General features: G+C 40.0%; 1 protein-coding gene and 1 pseudogene across 6 annotated transcripts in view; both read right to left on the bottom strand.

The window, feature by feature from the left end:
* MAPRE2 (microtubule associated protein RP/EB family member 2) overlaps positions 1 to 22,850 on the bottom strand; it is a 91,952-nt gene that overhangs the window by 26,992 nt on the left and 42,110 nt on the right. For 4 of the 5 annotated variants that reach the window (XM_083451669.1, XM_083451671.1, XM_083451670.1 and 1 more), the window contains one exon: positions 9,585 to 9,712. The exons of the other annotated variant lie outside the window; for it this stretch is intronic. In XM_083451669.1, the coding sequence (XP_083307795.1) occupies positions 9,585 to 9,705 (121 nt within the window). In that variant the 5' untranslated portion in view covers positions 9,706 to 9,712. The remainder of the gene's footprint in view (positions 1 to 9,584; positions 9,713 to 22,850) is intronic. 5 annotated transcript variants of the gene reach the window in all.
* Positions 12,306 to 12,749, bottom strand: LOC310681806 (MICOS complex subunit MIC10-like; annotated as a pseudogene). Its single transcript has one exon. The product of its transcript is annotated as an MICOS complex subunit MIC10-like (transcript).

Genomic DNA, 22,850 nt, shown 5'->3' on the forward strand with positions numbered 1-22,850 from the left:
ACTTGCAAATACTTTCTTGTTGAAATAAAAGTTACTGCCTTCACTTTAATGCATCCCACTCCTTCACATGTATGACCACTTGCATACAGAAAGCTATTTCCCAAAAGAATTATAATATAAAAGGGTCTGCACATCAGAATCTTAGGAGTCTACTAGGTAGCAGCTGAGGAACAAGCTCTCCACAAATTCACAGATGGGACCCACACAGCAGCATCTTGCAATAAAGTATACATGATGTTACTTTTTTGGCAAGAACAGAAATAGCTGCAGAGCAAAAGCAGATTTGTTTCACAGTGACAACATTCCAAACTAGTGAAAGAAACTTGTTAACATTCTTAGTTATGAAAGCTACTTTGGGTTAAACGTTTGGTTTTGCTTTCTAGATACTTAGTTGGACAATGAGTTTCGAGAAAGAGCACTGTATGTTGTTTACAAGTTGGTGTAATGGGTTTTCCCACCCCACCCCCCAACTCGACTCACACATATGGAAACAAGTTTCACCAAGTTCAGAGGCTGCACACAGCTAAAAAACTGTATCAAATATGCATACATATGGGAAATCTTTGGCTCTCCAGATGTCGCCAAAGTACAACTCCCATCATTCCTGGCCAATGACCATGTCAAGTCAAGTCAGATCAAGTTGTTTTATTATGGCCCATGACCAGTAGCAAGATAAAAATACCAATTACAAAATCTAAAAGCTCAAAGCGGTTAGAATGTCTTATTACTTCAACTAATTGGGAAATGTATTTTTAAAACTTATATTCAGATACTATTTCTGGAAAAGAAGATCCTGGCCATCTTAAGGACCATCTCCCAATATGGCAGCCTGTATCTGTGTCTGAAATTTATAGTCTTGTAGCCCAACTAAAATCAGGGAAGGCCCCAGAGCAGAATTTAATCCCACCACAAGTTATTAAAAACAATTTGGGCTTCTGGGCGCCTATTCTGGCCTCTCTCTTTATTTGCATCAATCAATATGGACAAGCTCCCCGGATTGAAGGTTGGCAGTTATAGTTCCCATTTTCAAAAAAAGGTCAAAGAACGATCTGGCAAACTACAGACCGATTAGTCTACATAATACCATTAGTAAGTTCTAAGCAAGACAGTTACATTGGAAGCTCTTGGACTGGCAGGAGCAAGAGAACATTCTAGCAGACAAAAAAGCTGGTTTTAGGAAAAGGTGATCTATTATCGATCAGTGTTTCATATTATATCATTTGATTAGAAAATATTCCTCTAGTGCAGCGGTTCTCAACCTGTGGGTCCCCAGATGTTGTTGGACTACAACTCCCATCGTCCCTGAGCTCTGGCCTTGCTAGCTAGGGGTGATGGGAGTTGTAGTTCAATAACATCTGGGGACCCACAGGTTGAGAAAGGCTGCTCTAGTGATACAACCTCTCTATATGCTGCCTTTATGGACTTTAGAGCAGCCTTTGACTCTATATCCTGACCCACCTTGTGGGAAAAACTGGATGCATCTTTGATCAACAGACAGTTACCCTATCTAATATGAACGTTACACAAAGGGACTTCTCTTAAAGTAAGATATACTCCCCAGGGGTCATCTTACTAGAGCAATTAAAACTGAGAAGGGAATTAAGCAAGGCTGCATACGGCCATTGGTCATTCTTTCTGGGGCTGATGGAGTCACAGTTCAACAACATCTGAAAGGCCAAAAGCTCCCCAGACCTGTCTAGATTTTGCTAATGTGATCAGAATGTAGAGGCCTATCTGAAAAGCAAGATAACCACATCCCTGTAGATCTTGTGATTAATTTCAGGAAGTAAATTTACTGAAATAGAAGTATGGCTTGAGGATTTGCAGATAAGCAGCAATAATCACAAGAAAGTCAATACAGTAAAATAATTAAAAATCTGTAAACCAATGCAGCCTATGTAAGGAAGCAAGATCTGTTTAATCTCACTCTGCCTTGATCTAAATACTCAGGAGAGCAAAGTGTAACCAATTAACCAAACATATCGCACAGCCTCCATTCCACAGCTATAGAGAGAATGTTCTTTCAATTAAAAGTACATATTGCTTTCACTCCATGAATTCACATTACAATTTTAATCTGGAACATAACTGGATCCTTTAAAAAAAAAAAAAAGCTAACAGTGCAGTCAAGTTGTTTAACTTTTGATGATCTGCTGCTATAACTATTGAGAAATAAGAATATGTGAAAGGCTTTAGAAAGACACCACAGGCACTATAGAAGTAAAATTACAGCAAGCAACATATAAACAGAACTGCAGGGTTCTGTTAAGGAAATGTCTGGACAATCTGGATTTCTGAAGTGAGTATCTGTCAAAGCTTCTGGATCAGAGCAGAAGCAATTACAGGGCTTTGCTAAATATGTGCTGAGTCATCTAATAAGATGCATTGCAAATCACACTAAGCCAAACCATGGCTTAGTTTGAACACCTAAATTTAAGTGTTCATGGAGACAAGATGGCAGCCTTCAGCAGCCCTCCTGCTAAGCTAAGCTAAGGTTTGGTTTAGTTTGTTTTCCAAATCTGGGCTTGTGGTTTTCTCCTTCCGGGACATACCATGAGCCCAGGTTTGGACAACACACTAAACCAGACCATGGCTTAGATTAGAACAGCACGGCAGTAGCAAGAATGGGGGAGTAAAATGACCACAACCTCCTCTCCAGGAGCCCATGCATTTGCCAGGTTCGATTTCAGTTGCTGTTCCACCTAAGTGGTATCTCAAGTCTACAATCCAAATTTAGCCTTATCTGAATGTCACTAGCACCCCTACTGTAAACTACAACCCAAAATTAAAATATTAAATGGGAAGCAATCTAGATTTGTGCCAGAACTCAGCTCCAGAATCTGTTTTCAACATCAGGACTTCTGGATGCATATCAAGGAAGAATAGCCACACCAGGAATTAGGCAATATGTGTGTTATGACATCTGTATTGTTCTCTGCCTTGAATCCCATTTTGCCATTTGCAATAATGGCAATAGTTTTGTCACTCTGTCTTCTCTGCCAGCCGTTGCATATCCTCTGCAGAGATGTATCCTGGGTTCCTCTATAATCCATGCTTATCCAGGAGTAAATCTTAAAAACTCCATTTTGAAAACGAAGGTGCAATTTTCTTACACCCACAAGTTTCATGCTAACTGGAAACACATCTTGTTTTATCTTTTCTTTTTGCCATTTAATACTTTTAAAGGAGTGCCCCTAGATGCCACTGAAAGAAAATACCTAGGGTAAAAGCATGCAAAGGAAAAGCTGCTTACAGGCTATCTATTCTTCTTGGTTGTGTGTTTGCCTCTGCTAAGTAGGCAGAATGCAGAACAGGGTTCCCTGTGCTTTCTGACAGCCCACTTAACAGTTATGTGCCAAATGACCTCAGTTCTAAATTTAGCATGCAGATCTACTGACACTGATTTGTGAAAATGAAAGCTAAAGTCTTTTCCATGCATAGAAAGGCCTAACATTCTTAATTCGGGGTGTGTGCATGTTCTAATTGAGAAATGGATTTTTTTTGTCCCTAGGCACTAGGGTTGGGTCCTGTATATGTCCATGCACTTTTGGGAAAACCTGAGTAGAGTTAGAGTATTCCAATTACAGCTGAACAGGGTTGTTCAAATGCACAGAATGGAATGCAAAATCTTAAGAGACAAATAATTGTTCTCATAAGGGATGAATGAATCTGTCAGTTTCTTCTTTTGCTAATCCCAAGCTCAGATATCAGGAAAGTTCATATACATTTAGATAAGCATTTCACCTAATACACAGTTTTGTGAGCAATTTTCTTCATTATAATGATTTTTTTTTACAACCCCTCCCCAATGTATACATTTTTATACACACTTTTGGTTGGAGAACTGCACTGCAAAATCCAGAGAAGCACAATTTTTAAAAAATGAATATAGCTATGCTTTGGTTTGCATATTGGTTTCAGAAGTGCATGTCAGGTAGATTTGCATTCAAAATTAAACTGGACAAATTTCTGCTCCATTTCTAGTTTTTATCCCATCAATTATTCCAAGTAATATGTTACTGGACAAACATTTTATTTTGTATTGCCATTGTTTTTGATTTTTTCAAATGTTTTGATCCCCCCCTATTTTAAATTAGTCCCATAGCTTGCATTTTATTAAGTTATTTATAATTCGGACAAACTAACCCTTCATTCAAAAGTTGAATTTCCTCCTGCCTTTTAATTTTAGATTGCTCTATACCAGGCATAGGCAAACTCAGCCCCCCAGATGTTTTGGTACTACAACTCCCACGATTGCTAGCTAACAGGACCAGTGGTCAGAGATAATGGGAATTGTAGTCCCAAAACATCTGGAGGGCTGAGTTTGCCTATGCCTGCTCTATGCAGTCAAACCAAAGTCTGAATGTGCCACTCTTTCTTCTAGATCTCCCTTCCTACCCCAGCAGACTTACCAGCTCTTGAAAAACAAAAATCTAGCACCTGTGTGTGGTACAGGTGTGGCCACCAGGCATGAGAGTGTTTATATAACTACACAGCTATTTCACATATACCAGATGTATAACACACATCTATGCAGAAATCTATTTTAAAAATGTAATGCTTTGAAGGAGGGCAAAGGAGTATCCAAAGATGAATCCATGGCCAAGAACCCAAATCACATGCAGAGTTCACCTACGAAAATGAACCAGGCTAGATTACAGATGAAGACCACATACGAGGCGTAATGTGGTCATGAAGTAATATACAGATCAAGTATTTACCCACTGTACACTGCTCTTCAAAAATAAGGACACACACATGGATGTGTTTTCTCACACTGCTCTGATACACAAACCCCCTTCCTCCCTCTGTCTCAGTATCTCTCACACACCCACACTCAAGGAACTTATTCCTGATTTAGCTGCTGCTACTTATTCCTTGCCCCTTTTCTGTGTTGCTGCTTGTTCATTCAGAAGGGTACTCTACCTCGAAAAGGTTGCTGGGCTGGCCATAACAGCAAGCTCAAACCTCAGCCTCCTGTAGGGGGCCAGAGCAGTAAATGAGCAAGGCTGCTAATCTGGCTCCTTTTTTGCTATCACTTGTGAGGGAGTGACTTAGGATAGAAGACAACCACTAGGAGTGATGCAGTACAGTGGTACCTCCGCTTGTGCTCGGGATCCATTCCAGAGCTCCGGTTGGATCCTGAGGTGTGCGTATCTAGAGGTGTTGCTTCTGCGCATGTGCACAGTGCGCAAAGCGCTTCTGCGCATGTGTGCATGGCAAAACCTAGAAAAATACTTCCGGGTGTGCTGCATACATATTCCAAAGGATATGTAACCAGAGGTGAACGTAAGTAGAGGTACCACTGTCCTTGATAGTCGTTTCTCACATCTGCACAACTAGGGATGAGGTGAGCAGTCAAAGCAGAGGTGCTTGAATATGTAGGTATCCCTGTTCAAAAGAATGAGTTGGCATGGAGCAAAGAGCAACTCACCACTTAAGACCCCCTAGTCCCAAGGCTCTTCAGTGCTGGGTCACTTTTACTACACTTACCAGCTATTTTAGAAGTGTACAGTGGATTTAAGTGTGCTTACAGAAATCAGAGGGGGGTCGCCATTGATTTCAAGTGATGGGTGGGGGAAGATACGAGACTTTAACCTGCTGCATACCCTCAAAGGGCTAGTTGCAGGGTTGCATCAGAAGCAACTCACCCCTGAAGCTTTGGGCAAATCTGTGTATTGAAATGAATGGGGATATTAAACCTCCATTGATTTCAATGGGAACACCAGGTTCTTCCAAGCATTGTTTTCTGAGCACTATTTTCTGTAAACAGTTGAAGGAAGTTGTCACAAAACCATGAAGAATTGCAGGCGGACAACTCTTTGAAATGCTTGTGCATCCTTACTACAACACACACATACAGCTTGGCCTCTGGTTCATCATGAATGCAAAGGCAAAATAAATAAAACTAATATTTTTTTAAAGCAAAAATTGGACAGGCATGGGATTACTGACTTTTCATATATTTTTCAAAACAAGGGGCCTTCATACCTGCCAGGGTGGTTGTTTTCTGGTTAGTTGCCAACGTATTTCCCCAAATATAAATCCAGAATGCCACAACACTTCAAGCATTTTATACAATCCAATTATCTGGCTTGTTCTGAAGTTCACTGTTAATGCTAAGAAATGCTCCTGAATATTGCAGTGCTTCCCACACTCTCTCTTGCCCTTTGAAGTCTCCTGTAAATGCAGATATTTTATGGGGGCTAATGTTACGCTGCATGAAGACTGGAAACGCTTCAAGGAACACTCGTTTTAAAAGGGGGGAGGGGAAGGAAGGAAGGATAAAAGACCAGATTAGATCAGCATAGCAGTTCAAAGATCTGCAGAGTACTACTGAATGACCCGCGTACAGCTGGCTATTCATCTGAAATCATTTCTTTGTCTTGTTCTATCTTACAAATGTGCTTAAGTAGAAACAGTGAGACAACCTGAAATACAGTACTGCAGAATTTCATTAGAACTCCCAAGAATCCTAGCCTTCATTGGGAAAGGTTTCTGACCCTCATGACTTAAAAAAGAAACAGGATGCAATACCATGGTTTCAGAACCTGGCAAAACACAGTAACTGTAAGGTTAATCATGGCTAAGGTTTACACCAGTAGTGCCAGTGCTTCCCCTTTCATGGGATTAAAAGGGGGGAAGGTAACACACAGCAGGGGGAAGGTAACACACAGAAGACCAGGAAGAGACTGGGAATGAGCATTCTTGAGCTGGGTCCCCCATGATTCATAGGGAGTGATTTGCGCATGCAGTGAAGGCATATAAAGGGGGCTCCCATTAATAATAATATTCAGATAATTTCACCTTCAAGAATTGATTCCAGCTTTCAGTTGTTTTCATAATAATAATAATAATAATAATAATAATAATAATATTGTAGATTTAGAGTACGTGGGGGAAATCAAAATATGAAACTTGGCAACAATCATGATGATACTACATTAATAACATCCATATTCAGTAGTTCACTATCTATATCTAACACAGCTCTAAAGTTTGATACAGAGTATGGGCTCTTTAAGGACAAGTTGCCCTCACATGTTCTAAAAGCCAACATTTTAGGGCATGCGACTCTTAGCAATCAATGGTTTGCTTGTTTGCTTGTTTTATTAACTTTCTATACCACACTTCATCTGATGATCACAGGGCAGTTTACAATATGAAAACACAAAAATGCATAACATATATTATGAAATAGCACCTTATACTTTTATTGCAATCATTATGTGGTCTTCAGCAAGCATGGTAAAGTCTTCAGATACCACAGAACAACATTACAGCTGCTAAGTGCAAACACTCCGTCAGGAAATTGTATGTGAAGCAGGGTAAGAAAGCAGACAACTTTAAAACTGCTTAGGGTTTTCTCCATATTTACACCCCACTATCTAAATACAAGAACAATGGAGAGTAACAGTTACAGGTGTGCAGGTCAGAAATAAAAGCAAAATAAATAAATGAAAGCTATGAAATTGGTGAATAAGGACAACTTACTAGAATTCCAAGAAACCGAAGTAAGGCTATACTTTCCTTGTAACATGCACTAAAATCATTATTAAAAAGATGATGGAGGAGACGCCACAAAAGAATTATCTGCTTATCACATGTGACCAAGACAGGCAGAGCCACATTTACCATTCCACTGTTCAAAGCCTTTTTGCCCTAGCAAGTCTCGATCGATATATGGCATTGCCACAACCCAAAGATGCAAAGATGCAAATCAAAATATGAAACTTGGCAACAATCATGATGATACTACATTAATAACATCCATATTCAGTAGTTCACTATCTATATCTAACACAGCTCTAAAGTTTGATACAGAGTATGGGCTCTTTAAGGACAAGTTGCCCTCACATGTTCTAAAAGCCAACATTTTAGGGCATGCGACTCTTAGCAATCAATGGTTTGCTTGTTTGCTTGTTTTATTAACTTTCTATACCACACTTCATCTGATGATCACAGGGCAGTTTACAATATGAAAACACAAAAATGCATAACATATATTATGAAATAGCACCTTATACTTTTATTGCAATCATTATGTGGTCTTCAGCAAGCATGGTAAAGTCTTCAGATACCACAGAACAACATTACAGCTGCTAAGTGCAAACACTCCGTCAGGAAATTGTATGTGAAGCAGGGTAAGAAAGCAGACAACTTTAAAACTGCTTAGGGTTTTCTCCATATTTACACCCCACTATCTAAATACAAGAACAATGGAGAGTAACAGTTACAGGTGTGCAGGTCAGAAATAAAAGCAAAATAAATAAATGAAAGCTATGAAATTGGTGAATAAGGACAACTTACTAGAATTCCAAGAAACCGAAGTAAGGCTATACTTTCCTTGTAACATGCACTAAAATCATTATTAAAAAGATGATGGAGGAGACGCCACAAAAGAATTATCTGCTTATCACATGTGACCAAGACAGGCAGAGCCACATTTACCATTCCACTGTTCAAAGCCTTTTTGCCCTAGCAAGTCTCGATCGATATATGGCATTGCCACAACCCAAAGATGCAGACCCTTGTTGGATTGAAAGCATGGCTCCAGCATGACTACTCAAGCTCAAAGCTAAACAATATATCAAAGACTGAAGCAATTCTGCTACACATTCCTGCCAGCTAGTCTTTGATTCAGCAACAGATCAATGTCCCAAGGTGCCAAAGAATGCACATCAAACAGAGCTACATGCAGGTTCACTTGGAAAAAGTCCCTCATCTCAACTTGTTGCTTGAAACCTTGGAAAGAGAGGTCTACAATCTACATAACAAGACAACCACCCTACTTTCTGTACCAAAATAAAATGTAACATTTCAATATTACAGGGTTCCGAGAAACACAAATGGGTTAATGTTATCCTGTACTGTATTGTTCCAGTACATTATAAAGAGACTCCATTTCTCTGTAAGACATTATCTTGCTGTCTACCCTCCTCTAGTTCTAACCATTTGTGTGATGATTTTTACCATGCAAATTATGTCCAATATTTTAGTTGTCCATTCTCTCATAGATGGGGTTCTCTCCCCTATGCCCCTCCCCCATTTTGACAAATGATAAAGTATAGGTAAAGTATAGTGCATTACTACTTCGATTTCCACAGATGAACTTTTCAAATAAAGGTGTGAATTTGTGATTCACACAGTATTTATTATATTATTTATATATTCATTTACAGACTGCCCTTCATCTAATTAGGATCACAGCGATGTTCACATTACAGTAAAAAAGCACTACACATAAAGCTCTTAACCAGTAAAGTTCAGATCGAAACAGCAATTGGCAACTAATGTCAAAATAGCTCTGTAATTTACTCAAGTCCATTCTATAGATTTGAATATTTAGAGAGCTAAAGAATGTTTTTTAAAAAAAATAAAAATAATGTGTATCCTTTAAAATTAATAACATCATGTAAAAAACACCGTAACACAGGCAAAAATACAAATATATGTGTTTGATACCGAGAAAGCTTTTATTCTTCTTCATTATTATTTACAGTATGTCTACACCACTTTTCAGGCAGACCACTGATACAATGTTATTGATAAAATACCAGTCTTTAAAAAAAGTTGCATCTTACCTGAACATAGTTGTTCAACTTTTGTGTAGTTTAAAGCTACTATATCGTTCACCCATGCAATGATGTCATGTCTGCTCATAGTCTCTTGGGTTATAGAGGTAGAATACACGTTGACCGCCATTCCCCAACTGCAAAATCAAATAAGCAGATATATAAGATTGGTTATAATTCTTATGAGGCGCATGCCATCAACAATGTAATTCTCCCCTTACAATCTTCATGTCATAGAGGTCCTCTTAAGAGCTCCAAGCTCAACTTTTGTTATTATTGAAACATCATACAAATATAAAATCAAATCATATTTGAAAAAACATTGTAAAGATTCTGGTTAGCACATCCTGAAACACTTTTAAGAAAATTAGCATTTAGGGTATATATTACGCCTCTAGGCACTTATCTCTTGGAAATGCTAAGTCACTGCATCACATAAAATTGCAACAAGATTCATCTAATCAAAAGTGAGCCAGCCCTGTCTTAAGAAGGCTTTATCAAGAAGCTGAAACACATGTGTCAACCCCAGCGCCAATTTTTCACAGGAAAATGAGGCGTTGCATCTTTTTGTAATTGGTGTTTGACCAGAGACAGTATTTCAATGCATTCTTATCCTGAACTCTCTCCCAAAAAAGCAACATTTAATGGGTGTAGCATGCATTTTCTTACTGTGCATATGGGTTTTTAACAGCATTCAGATCTTTATCTTATACTGGGACTTATCCCCTGTATCAGCTGGTTTGGTAAATTATCTGTTTTACTTGGGAACTGGACTTACAGATTTACTAGGATGTGCTTATATTTTGAAATTCTGAAAGCATTCGTAAAATTAGGAGTGAGATGACAAGCACCACTGAAAAGTATATAAATATAGTGCATTATAAATGTGTAGATGAGCTTTCTTGTTGTAGCACAATTTTTTTAAAAAAAGGATGCTATGAATGGTGGCTACATGGTAGCATTTGCTTTTTGCTCCAGGAGAACTCTGTATCAGGATTACATAGTGGGATCAGAAACAAGGCTATGAGAACACAAAATGCCCAAATGATGCTTCAGGGGTGGGGACACTTTTTCAGCCCTTTTTTTTCCTGGAGGCAACCTCTGGGAGCGAGGTCCCAGTTATGGGCAAAACAATGGATGTGACAATAGGATATGCAAAAGACAGAGGTGTCTTCATTCTCCCTTGCCTCCATTTACACATCTCTGCCTCCTCCTCCTAGACAAACAGGAGCCATTATAATAGTTCCAGGACAGAGTAACAGTTGAAGGAAGATTTGGCACAGGACTAGTGACGAGCATTGTTGGGGTTGAGGGTTGGGGGTAGTCCTGAGGGCTGAGCACAGAGGACTGCAGTATTTCCCACTCCATTCTAGTCCTTGGCAAGGATGGGGGGAAATCACATGTGACAAGTAGTATCTATGGACATAGTCAAACTGATGCTTTGCATACTTGAGACAAAAGGAATTTGGCTCTTCAGATATTCTTCATGTCATCAATTCCTCAGCTCCCAAATTTGCAGAGCAGCCTTTGGCCTTCAACTTACTCAAAGCAGACCCATTTAAATCAATGAACATGCCTAAGTTAGGTCCATTAATTTCAATAGGTCTACTAGGAGGAAAAATCAGTTGAATACCACCCTGTGCCAAATGACCATACCCAGCAACAAATGATTGAGTTAGCAAACCGGAGATTTTAAAAAATAAAATAAATAAAAGATAATGCATTTGAACTGAGCTGGAAACAACTAACAAGATTTTACATCATGTTTATATTATTTTTATTAGGACACATGTGTTCTGCGCAATCTTGCACACACATTACTGGCAACTGATTAATATTTTATTTACCACAGGAAAATGCAGTGATTCTGCCTGTGGGGCAAGGCCCCGTGAAGCGGAGTTAGTAGCCTGAATAAAGAGAATGAAAACATTAAATATATGTGTATGGATAAGGTAAGCTGTTAAAGCACCTTTTGCAAAAGCATGTGCACATGTGTGCGGGCACACACACACCCCTACAGACAAGGTTTACTGGAAGAAATGGTCAGGTTTTAAAAAAATAAACGCTGCTTACAATTAAGCAACATATTCATATTCTGACACCACCACTATGCTCCATTAATGAGCTAAACTGGCTCAAGGCTAATATCAGATTGCCTGCCTGTCACTCTTCTTTCTTCCTCTAACACTCTTGCCATTTCCTTTTTCAGCTGCTTTGATCTGGGTGGGCTTTTCGGATGGTCTGGGTTAACACCAGGGGAAAAACTGGGTCATCTCAGCTCACTCTGTGTCTCTCTCTCCCCCCCCCCCCCATTCACAGCTCAGCTGAGTCTCACCCTTTTAGCCTGACATATTACAAGCATCATTCATCCTGGAGAGTGGAGGAGAGAATGAGAAAGAATTTACATTTCAATCCCCTGACTGCCCTCAAGATTATTGCCTTCTGTGTTTTACGTCTGTACATACCAGTCTCTTCAAGTTGTTTTGTGACAAGAGCTAATGGGATTTCTGCAACTGCATAGGGTGACAAGATACAGTCTGAGTAGCTGCCGGTTTCTCACAACTTGTGGGGGTCTTGTAATAAGATATATTTTATTTCCATAGGTTGGCATGACTAGGGCCATGTTCACATGACTGCTGACTCCACATCCAGTGTGCTCCCCAATGTTGTTGTTGTTTTTAAGGGGGTAGACTCGTTTTTATCTTACTTTCCAGAACAGCACCTTTCTCATTTTCGTTTCCAAAAGAGGGATTACAAAAAGAAAGAAAGAAAGATATTCAGACCCAGGTGTCACAGGAAAAAAGAGCAACGGGCCAAGCGCTTCCAAAGGCTGTTGCCTCAAGGCTGGGACGCTTCGACCTTCCCAAGGAATTGCCAAGGTGAAACTGTTCCTCTGACAAAAGAGAGGTGTGGGTCGGGCCTGCATCATTGCTCCTTGACAAACTGCCCATGGAGACGGTAAGGAGACCGGAAGTTATGCTGGCAGTTTGAATAAGCCATTCCTAAACCCATTCCTGACCCAAGAGTGATGGGCCACATCGTCCTTTTGAAGATGATGACCGAGAAGACAACACCCAACCCAAAGCCAGCACCCAGCTTGACGGTGGAGTCAGCCAAGCACCGGTCCCACTACCTGCCCAAATCACCCTCCGACGCCATCTTGGCCACCGCCTCCTCTGTGCTCCCCAATGTTAATTTTGGAAGCAGCCTTCACACATTAACCACAATCCATACTGATCCTGCAGTCTGACAAATACTGCTGTTTGATGCATTTATTTCTCAAACCAGCTTCAGTTTGATTAGAATACTGGATGCAGAGCACAGATGACAAGCTTAATGAACAGGAGTTCCCAGAGATCTCCAGAGGTGGGGGAACCAAAAAGGTCATGCACATCAGGTGAAGACATCCCTGCTCCATCTCTGATATGAACAATGTGGCTTGAAACAAACAGGGGTGGGGGTGGGGGAACGAGCTCACTGTGTTTCAAGCTACTAATGTGAACATGCCCTCCTAAGGCTCAGCTGATTGCTGCCATGTTCTTTGGCCTTAATGCCCACTGTCTCAGAGGGAAATAAGGGAGGAGACAAGACAGAGAGCTATCCTCCGCACTGCACAACCTGTCAGGCCAGAGGACATGGCTTTACCCAGCTCCTCAGATTCTGAGAATACCTTCCTCTCAATGGTCTCCTCACTACCACGCCATAGGAACCAGCAAAATTGAACAATGGTCTTTTAAAAAACTGACTACTCTTCAGAAGGGCAGGGTTAACCGCAGCTCCAGACCAGCGAACCTTCATAAGGCCTAAGCATCTCAATGAGACAACAGTTCTCCTTGTATGAGCTCCAGCCAGCATCTGTCATAGTCCATGATCTTGACAGATCATGCTCTGCACTGCCTATCATGATCCTACATAGGGAAGGGCCAAGGCAGCCTATCCAACCACAGCCTGCTCCTCTAGTAAGTGCCGCAGCTTCAGCTCAGCCTCCCTTGTAAGACTTGAACCAAGCTAGGACAGGCTTACCACCCTGCCTTTGAGAACCACACTGGGACAGTGTATATTATTGGTCAGGGCTTCTTTGATATCTTCATTGTATCTGGGAACCCATAAGAAAACGAGACATAAGGCTGTTATGGGTTTCCAGGTTTTCATGCCACTGGGCATTAGTCACCTCAAATAACTCTGCTTGACAGTCCTGTCTGGTTGACTTTGTTGGAGTGTAGTTTTTCTGCACTGGACCATTTCCTGTCTGAGTTATATTTACATTACAGATACATAAAGTAGTGGCCAAAGTTCAAATTTGTCCTTTGTCTCCTATTTCTTTCCTGGGTCCTGGACCAACAGCAAATGAACTGGGTTGCTACAGGGAATCAGGTTCAAACAGGAGACCCAGATTCAAAAGCTAGTTTAGTCATGAAGTTCATGGGTTACCTTTCACAAGTCCAGATCTAAATCTTATTGCTCAGGCTATTTGCACAGACAGGCAATAAAAACAAGACAGGTACACAAAAACAAACTGATCTATACTATGGTACGATTAAAAGTTATAATACCCTAGTCTTTTTTGTGGATGAAAAGTATATGTATGTACATATACTGTATTGCAACTCAGCCTAATCCATTGTATGAGAAGTCTAAAATAAGGTTGTAATTTGCGACACATTAGATTTGTTGTTCAAGTTTTTTTTTAAAAAAAACCATCTAAAAGATTTATATACCATCCCATCAGCAGTTTCCAGGGTGTTTTTCAAAAGCAAGATAAAACAAACATAACAACCAACATATTAAAAGAGGACAAAAGACATTTCAAGTTCTGAGAGAATAAATATACCTTTGCCAGGCAATGAAAGGAGTAAAATGTCGGTGCCAACCAGGCCTTTCTAGGGAGAAATTTGCTCAGTAAGGGCACAACTACTGAGAAGGCCCTCTCTCTAGTTTCCATGCACTTTCTCACAGGGGGAAGGCTTACCAGAATAGTCAATGGTCAATGATGATGAGAGTTGTAGCCCAACAAAATGTGTAGGGCACCTTGTTGGCTAGCCCTGGTAAAAGGGCAGATATTCCTTCTGGTTCTTTGGTCCTAAACCAGGGGTCAGCAACCTTTTTCAGCCGTGGGCCGGTCCACCGTCCCTCAGACCATGTGGTGGGCTGGACTATATTTTGGAAAAAAAACCTGAACGAATTCCTAAGCCCCACAAATAACCCAGAGATGCATTTTAAATAAAAGCACACATTCTACTCATGTAAAAATACCAGGCAGGCTCCACAAGTAACCTGGAGATGCATTTTAAATAAAAGGACACATTCTACTCATGTAAAAACACACGTGCTGGATTGAGAAGGTGATTGGGCCGCATCTGGCCCATGGGCCTTAGGTTGCCTACCCCTGTCCTAAACCATGCAGGGCTTGGAAAGTAAGTACTAACAATTTGAACTCTCCTTGAAAACAAAAGTGAAATTCAGTGAAGCTAACACCATTGAGATATGTTACCATTGACTAGTTAACAAACAAAGCAGCTATCATATTTTTCTGTCTATAAGATGCCCACATGTATAAGACACCCTCTATTTTGGGGGACTCAGATTTAAGAAAATTGGGGGGAACACTATCCATGAATAAGACACTCCCTAATTTTTGACATTATTTTTTAGGGGGGGAAACCTAGTTTTATACACAGAAAAATATAGTATATTTTGCATAACCTGCAGTTTCCAAATAATCCTCAAAGGAAGCCTCAAGTACTATGCATTAATAGTACTCAAACTTGGGCGTTGTCTAAGCAATTGAAGGGAACTACTTGCCACAGAAGCTACCTGATCCTGGATACAGCTAGATGATGAATTTAAGCACACTTATGACACATCCCCTCAATTCTGTGAATTACATCTCCCAGCAATTTCATGTAAAATACTAAAAACCATGTGAGACAAGATATGAAATGGGGTCCTGCAGAGTTCTAGGCAGAATGGAGCTAAGCAGCAGTCCTTGAGCAACAGCTTCTGGAACTGCCCCTTCAGGTAAGAATTTGAACCATGATGTCTCCAACCCCCCAGTCCAAGGGGGATACCCAGAAGGATACAGTGCTTGATAGTATAGAACGCTATGGTTCAAGGAGAATTGGCAGAGTTACACTTCCCCATCAGGGTGACCAAGGCTGTATCCATTGCAAAATCAGGCCTGAAACCAGACACTAATGGGCTCATATAAACAGTTTCACCCACCACTATCGCACAGCCTTCATCTGCTTGAGTATCTTTGCCCAATAAGGAGATATTAGCAGCAATGCAATAATTGTAACAATCCTTGATATCTAAGGAAGACTTCTTTAGGACTATCAAAATACATAGGCCAATATGACAGATAAACTCTTCTAGAATTTGATTTTTAGTTTTATAGATACCACACCTTTCTTTCCAATAACAAACCAACAGTTTTACAATGCCTATTAATAATACGTGCACAAAATAAACAGGATATAATATATACCAAAAGATAGATAAGAGACATATTGTAGTATTTTTAAAACTATGATCAAAGTGTAACAGTACTGGGCTCTAGTAGACTACCTCAAGGAGAGTTCTACACCCATAATGTTACAGTGGTACCTCAGGTTAAGAACTTAATTCGTTCTGGAGGTCCATTCTTAACCTGAAACTGTTCCTAACCTGAGGTACCACTTTAGCTAATGGGGCCTCCTGCTGCTGCTGCGCCACCGCTGCATGATTTCTGTTTTCATCCCGAAGCAAAGTTCTTAACCCGAGGTACTATTTCTGGGTTAGCGGAGTCTGTAACTTGAAGCGTCTGTAACCTGAAGCGCCTGTAACCCGAGGTACTACTGTACAAGCAACTTATTCCACATTGTAGCAGATCTTATTTCCTGCATGGATAGCTCCCAAACCAGGGCTTCCCTCACAGGTGGCTTCATTACTGCAACGTGACCAGAAATATCAGCTTGTGCAAAAAGGCTGCCATCAGATTGCCAACTGTTCTTGGATAATCAATTACTCCAACATTAAACACTCTACATTGCATATCTTTGTTTCTTCAACTGTTTCAGATTCAAAGTTCTTACATATAAATTAAGTGGTGCTGCAGACTCTGTGGAATGCTTCCTTAAAGGCTTTATTCATGCAGGAATTATTTACAGTGTAGACAGAGATGAGAGAGAGGAAAAAACAACAATAGACATATTGTCTCAACAAGTTGGGAGAAAACAATAAGCAAAATGGCTCAGCTTTAAGGGTGGAGTTAACTTAGAGAGCCACAAACTAATGCTGGATAGATTGCTGCACACACAGTACTCACTGCATTATTGACTAGATTTTTGTTCACTGCTGCCACATAATTTTTACTATTTGCTTTTTGTGAAAGATATGTTTGTGCATCTCTGTGTGTGTGTGTGTGTGTGTCACCCATGAAAATATTTTGAAAATGTGATCTGAAAGCCACTTAGTATTTTATGAAGAAAAGGGGAGCAAAAAAATTCAAAGTAAAAAGGTGTATCCAAAAGGAGGGTGCCTGATACAGAAGTTACTCCCAATTCACAAATGATTGTTTGAAGAAGCTAGATGGAAATGCCACTGCTTTTAGTGAGGGGCTTCACTTTTTTCTTTTTCAAGAAAAGGAAGCTGCAAAATAGGAAGACAGGTCAGGATGCTGTCTGGTAAGAAAGACTGGAATTCTCAGACAACCACGATGAAGGATGAAGCATGACTGTAGATAACATTGGCCAAGAGGGAGAAAGACCCTGAACCTTTACTCAATGTTTTTCCAGTGGTTTCCTCTCTTCCTAATAAAATGGCATGTTTAGAGGCCACCAGCTCTAGCTAGGGACTTTAAGCTGGAAAATAAACACTCTTGGTTCAACAAACTGGTGAACTGAAGCTTTGCTCCTTCTACTGCCTTTGCAAGCTGAAGATTTCAACATCTATGAACTGTAATAGCAAGATTTCAGAGGAAGAAGTCACCTAAAAGGAGAATACCCAACTGAAATATGATTATAATTTTTCCAGGCTGTATAACCTGCATGCTACCAATCTGCTATCAAGTCAAGTTCCAGGTGCTGGTACAACTATTTATGATCCCATACATTTCAGGACCAGGTTATTTGAATGATCATCTTGTTCCTTATATACACAGTCAATGGCTGCAGTCTGTGAGAGCTTCTTCTGAATGTTCCAAAGATCTCAGAAGTAACTAGGAACAGGGCTTTTAATGTGGCTGTACCAGTTCTGTGGAATGGCATTCCTGTAGAGATATGACAGGTGCCAACGATCTGTACTTTCCGGAAACAACTGAAGACATTTTTGTTTCAAAAGGCTTTCCCAGCTGGAAAAAATAGGTCTTTGCCATGAGTATCTATTTTGTATGGTGCTAGTTTAGCTTTAAATGAATTTACAGTTGTATTGTATTTTAAACTGTTTTTTTATTGATTGTATTGAACAGTGCCTTAAGATGGTTGTATAGATGGTGGTTAATAAATTAACAATAACAGATAATAAAATAAAGTTCTACACAGTCAGAGATCTAGTATTCATACAGTTTAAATAAAGGAAAGTTAGAACTGGCAGTACTGTATTTTATTTTTTGCTGCTTGTTCACTTTGACAGGTGTCACACGGTATAAAGAAAGGGAGAGTTGGATTAGCAGATCAAAGCTGTTGCTCAGCAAGGGGAAATGAGAGGGGATAGTCTTAGATATCAGTGCTAACGAACAGGTACCCCTTTCCTTTTAAGGTTCTCTGGCTTAGAGTATGTGCTTACACTCTGAACAACTCTATTCATGATGCATTCCCAAAGTTAATAGTTCTTAACTTTAGACAGACCACTAATACATCCAAGGGAATACTTGCAGACAGAAGAAAGAAGCATAGATAGAAGTAGAGAACGGAAGACATTTCCTGGAAGTGCAAAAGAAAATCAATAAACCTAAGCATTTTGAACTTTATCTTAGTCTATCCATCCTTGGTTCCAACTTTGAACAACATAGGGATTGCGGGTGCATTTTTAGAACAGAAAATTCAACACCATGCTTATTCTCAAATTGGTTCCAAAAGTTTATTAGCAACTTTAACAAGTTCAGAGGGACCCAATCATCTTTTCCAAGGCTGCATATTAATGACCACATAATGCAATTACTTAACCCTTAACTTGAGCAATATAACTGTACCCACATGAGGACAGTAGACAGACTTCCTCCACCCTTTCAGTCTAGTGCAGGAGTGGGGAGCAGAAAAAAAATGATGTTTGCTATGGTTATATGAACCTGTTTAGGATTGGGGCATTAGCCATGTTTAAAAGTTGAAATTGAAAATGATAAAAGCTAAAGTGCTTTTATTGTTTCACACATCATCAATTGTAAAGTCTACTTCTATGCTAATTTTATTTTTGTAGGTTTCGTTTGCCATAATATGCAATTATGAATATTTTGACAAAAGCAAGCTTAGAATTGGGCCTTGCAACCTAAATAAGACATTCTTCTAAGCAGCCTGCCACTACTGAAGGATTTCCGATAAATGCTACGTCCTTAATCCTCCTCTCACTGATTAATGTTTACATTTCCTTGTGATGAAGAGAAGTATTTTCAAAAGTACAGTAGGAAAAAGAAATCCTACTACATCCTGTTCCCACTAAGAATGCTAGACATTACACGTGAGAACATTAAATGGGTCAAGGGCAATTACTCGAAAGCCAAATTTTATTTAGGATTCCACATGCTTTGTGTTCTGATGAACATATTAAACATTGCCCAAAAGTACTCTTATAGATCAACAGACCCATATGTGTCTGCTCAAGTCCCAATGAGTTCAATACTGTTTTCTCCCAGGCACATAGAACTGCAGCCTTCAGCAAACAAATTGAACTGAAACCACCACAGTTACTGGAGTAGGCAGATGTAGCATTCAAAGGTGCAGTGAAAATAGTTTAGACACCAGCCACTGAAGTGGACAGAATACAACAGGCAACTCGTGAGTCATCACATGTGACAGCAGAGGACACAAAAGCCCACTCCACCCCCTTTTCCAGCCACTTCCAGGTTGCCGCGATGTGCATGTGTGCAGTTGGCCACCAATTGGACGTGTGTAAATCGGTCATTGCCTGTAGTTTGCTTCTGTCAGACTAAAAAGCTGTTCTCAGAAATTTAGAAGTTCTTAATTTTGAGGTCAGTTTTGTATGCCCCTCTTTGATGTATTTATATTCTTATTACAGTGGTGCCCCGCAAGACAAATGCCTCGCAAGACGGAAAACCCGCAAGACGAAAGGGTTTTCCGTCTGCAGAGGCGCTTCGCAAGACGAATTTCCCTATGGGCTTGCTTCGCAAGACGAAAAAAATAAAAAAAATTTTTTGCTCCAAAACCCCTTATTCTGAATCGCTAAGCTGCTAAAAGCATTTTAGCAGCAAAACCGCTAATCCCCCCCCTAAAAAAGCCGTTTTTAGCCCTTTTTTAGCCAATAGCGCTAATAGCGCTACTCCGTCAATGGGCTTGCTTCGCAAGACGAAAAAACCGCAAGACGAAAAGACTCCCGGAACGGATTCTATTCGTCTTGTGAGGCACCACTGTACTATGAACGGGTGATATATCTCCTTCCTAATTATTCATATGATGTCATCAGTTCCATATTCTCTAGAAGAGAATGAGAAAGCTGACAATGGATTGGAAAACACGACTCTGGAAGAAGAAGAAATAGCAAGGTATATTTCTCTGTTCTGGATGGTGGTCACACTCAGCCAGAAGGAGCAGATTTGCAGCCTGGAGGCCTGGCAATGATTCTGGCTAGGAAAACCTTTAATCAGCAAAAGCCAATGAGTTGACTGAAAACCTTTCTTTGATTAAAGGGACTTGGGCCATATATATCTACAACCCCCATCACTCCTAACCACCGGCTATACTGGCTGGGGCTGATGGTATCTGAAGTCCAACAACATCTGGAGGATCACAGGTTCTCCGTTCTTGGTCTAGAAACTTCCATTTACGAAACATCCCACTTTCCCATCTCATAACAGAAATGGGCTATGGAGAAAATATGAGACTAAGTCTTATTCAGAAGTCAACTTTTACAGTGTCAAGAATTGCATTCCAAGCATTTCACAAAAGCCACAATTAAATATGTTTTATTTCTATTGACACAATTAAAAGTAATTGTGTGAAAGTCTCATCTCATTTGAATAACCAAATGAAATCACTAGTACATCTGGCATTGCTAAAACCAGATATACAGAAATCCTCATTAATACACTTGAAATAATATTAGATAGGAAGGTAGATACAGGACTCCTAGGTGTATTCTGACTACAGCACTTTAAAAAGTACACTGCTCTTGTGTATCCCAAAATAGTTGCAGTCATGAAGACTGGTCATTTTTCAGTATTTTTAAATAAAAACTGGATTTGGCCCCACAAGCCTATACTGTAAACTGCAAAACAAAGGAAACACAAAGCAGTGGAACTGCCTTGGGACTGAACCAAATGTTCCTCTGCCCAGAGTTTCCAGCATCCTCATCTGCAAATCCCACTTTCAAAATCCAACCAAATATAACAGTGCAGCAGGCTCTTTGACCTCCATATATTCTTATTTTCAAAAGGTTTTCTTATTACATCACCAATGAATTAAACTTATTCAAATATCTGTCAACCAAAGCGGCAGATTAGCTGCGATAGTGTAATCAAAATAAGACCTAATATGTAGCCTTCTAGTGCAGTAAAGACTTTTTTATGCAGGAATCTAGGTGATCTAGATTGTTAACACACACTCTGTCTCAGTCTAAAAACAACTGTAGAATCACAGCTGGGATTTAACCCCGGCTGCACAGAAGGTTTGGTATCCATAACAGCTATGCAGACAGGCTGAAAACCAATGCCAAATTGTTACATTCGTATCCTGTTCTTCTCTCTAAGGAACTAGCAGAAGCATTTATTTTCACAACAATACAGTTAGGTATGGGTAAGCCAAGAGAATGTACTTGCTCAAAAAGCAACAGAGCAATCTTCATAAATGAATGGAAACATGTATCCAAGTTGCCTTAATCTCACTGTGCCAAATTTACTTGTTAAATAACATTTCTCACCTACCTCGTAGGATTGAGAACCTATGGTAAACACAGGATGATGCAGGCAGTCCAGTGCTTGGCTGTACTACATTTTAATGCATATTAAAAAGCAGAGGCATGACCTGACCCCGATTCTGCAACAGCAGCAGTAATATGTGCTCTTGTGGAGAAATGTGTGCCTGTAATTATGCTATATTTCCCATAATAGTAGGCATTATATGGTGTGGGCTTGCTATTCTCAGCTGTGGCCTGTCCTAAGCTGGAATGCAATGTAAAGCTAACTCCCAAGTCCCATAGCAGACGGTGAGTGTGGTGATTGTATATCACAGCAGCACCCAGGCTGTATCTCAATGTACGATAGATTATGTTCCAAGTAGCCACATCTAAGCTTCCATTCAATTTACATGAGTCCCAAATCCTCAAGGAAAACTTCCGTGCATCTAATGAAGTATTCAAATCTTAACACTTCAATACATCCATCAAACTGGGGACTTGAAAACAGTGGTCCCAGAACTGGCCTCAAAGAGAGGTGCTATCTTGTCTCAGGGTTCTTCACATTGCTCCCTGCAACTGCAACAGAACTAGGAAGAGTGGGTTTGTGCCAAGAACAAATAATGGCTTGGTTTACTGGCCAGTCAAATTTATGGGCTCATTAAGACATCCTTTGTCCACCATCTCTGGTCAAGGTGGAGACTAAGTTGAAGAGTAGTTGCCTCATTAAACGCAATCCATTTTTCAGTTAGCACTTTTTTGCAGGGCCCACAGGAAGCAGGCAGTTGATTATTAGGAAGGAGCTGTTTCTGAATGCAGGACACCAGAAATGTGTTGATGAAAATGTATCGTTCAGTTACTGGCAAATATAAATAGCACTCACAAGCCCATTTTGTTAGTACACAGCTTTAGAAAATACATTAACTGGGTGATTGCTATGAAGAATAAGACTGAAATACTTTGCCTTTGCAGACTTCGTTTGTCTATTTCTGCACTTCCTGATGAGTTTTCACCTCATTTTACACCAGTGTTATTTGCTACAATGCCAGTAACAAAGAATGGCAACCAATTCTGGAAAGTTCTGGGCACTTATCTCTATAAGTAAGAGCTCTTAGGCTAAATTCAGACAACCCTCAAGCCATTTGTTGTTGTTTAGTCGTGTCCCCCTCATGCACATATTTGCTTTTTCAAGGGGTTTGGGTCAAAGTTAGGCTCTGTAGAATAAAACAGATCCTC

Source organism: Podarcis tiliguerta (genome assembly GCF_965153285.1).
Source record: "Podarcis tiliguerta genome assembly, chromosome: 7".
Taxonomy (NCBI): domain Eukaryota; kingdom Metazoa; phylum Chordata; class Lepidosauria; order Squamata; family Lacertidae; genus Podarcis; species Podarcis tiliguerta.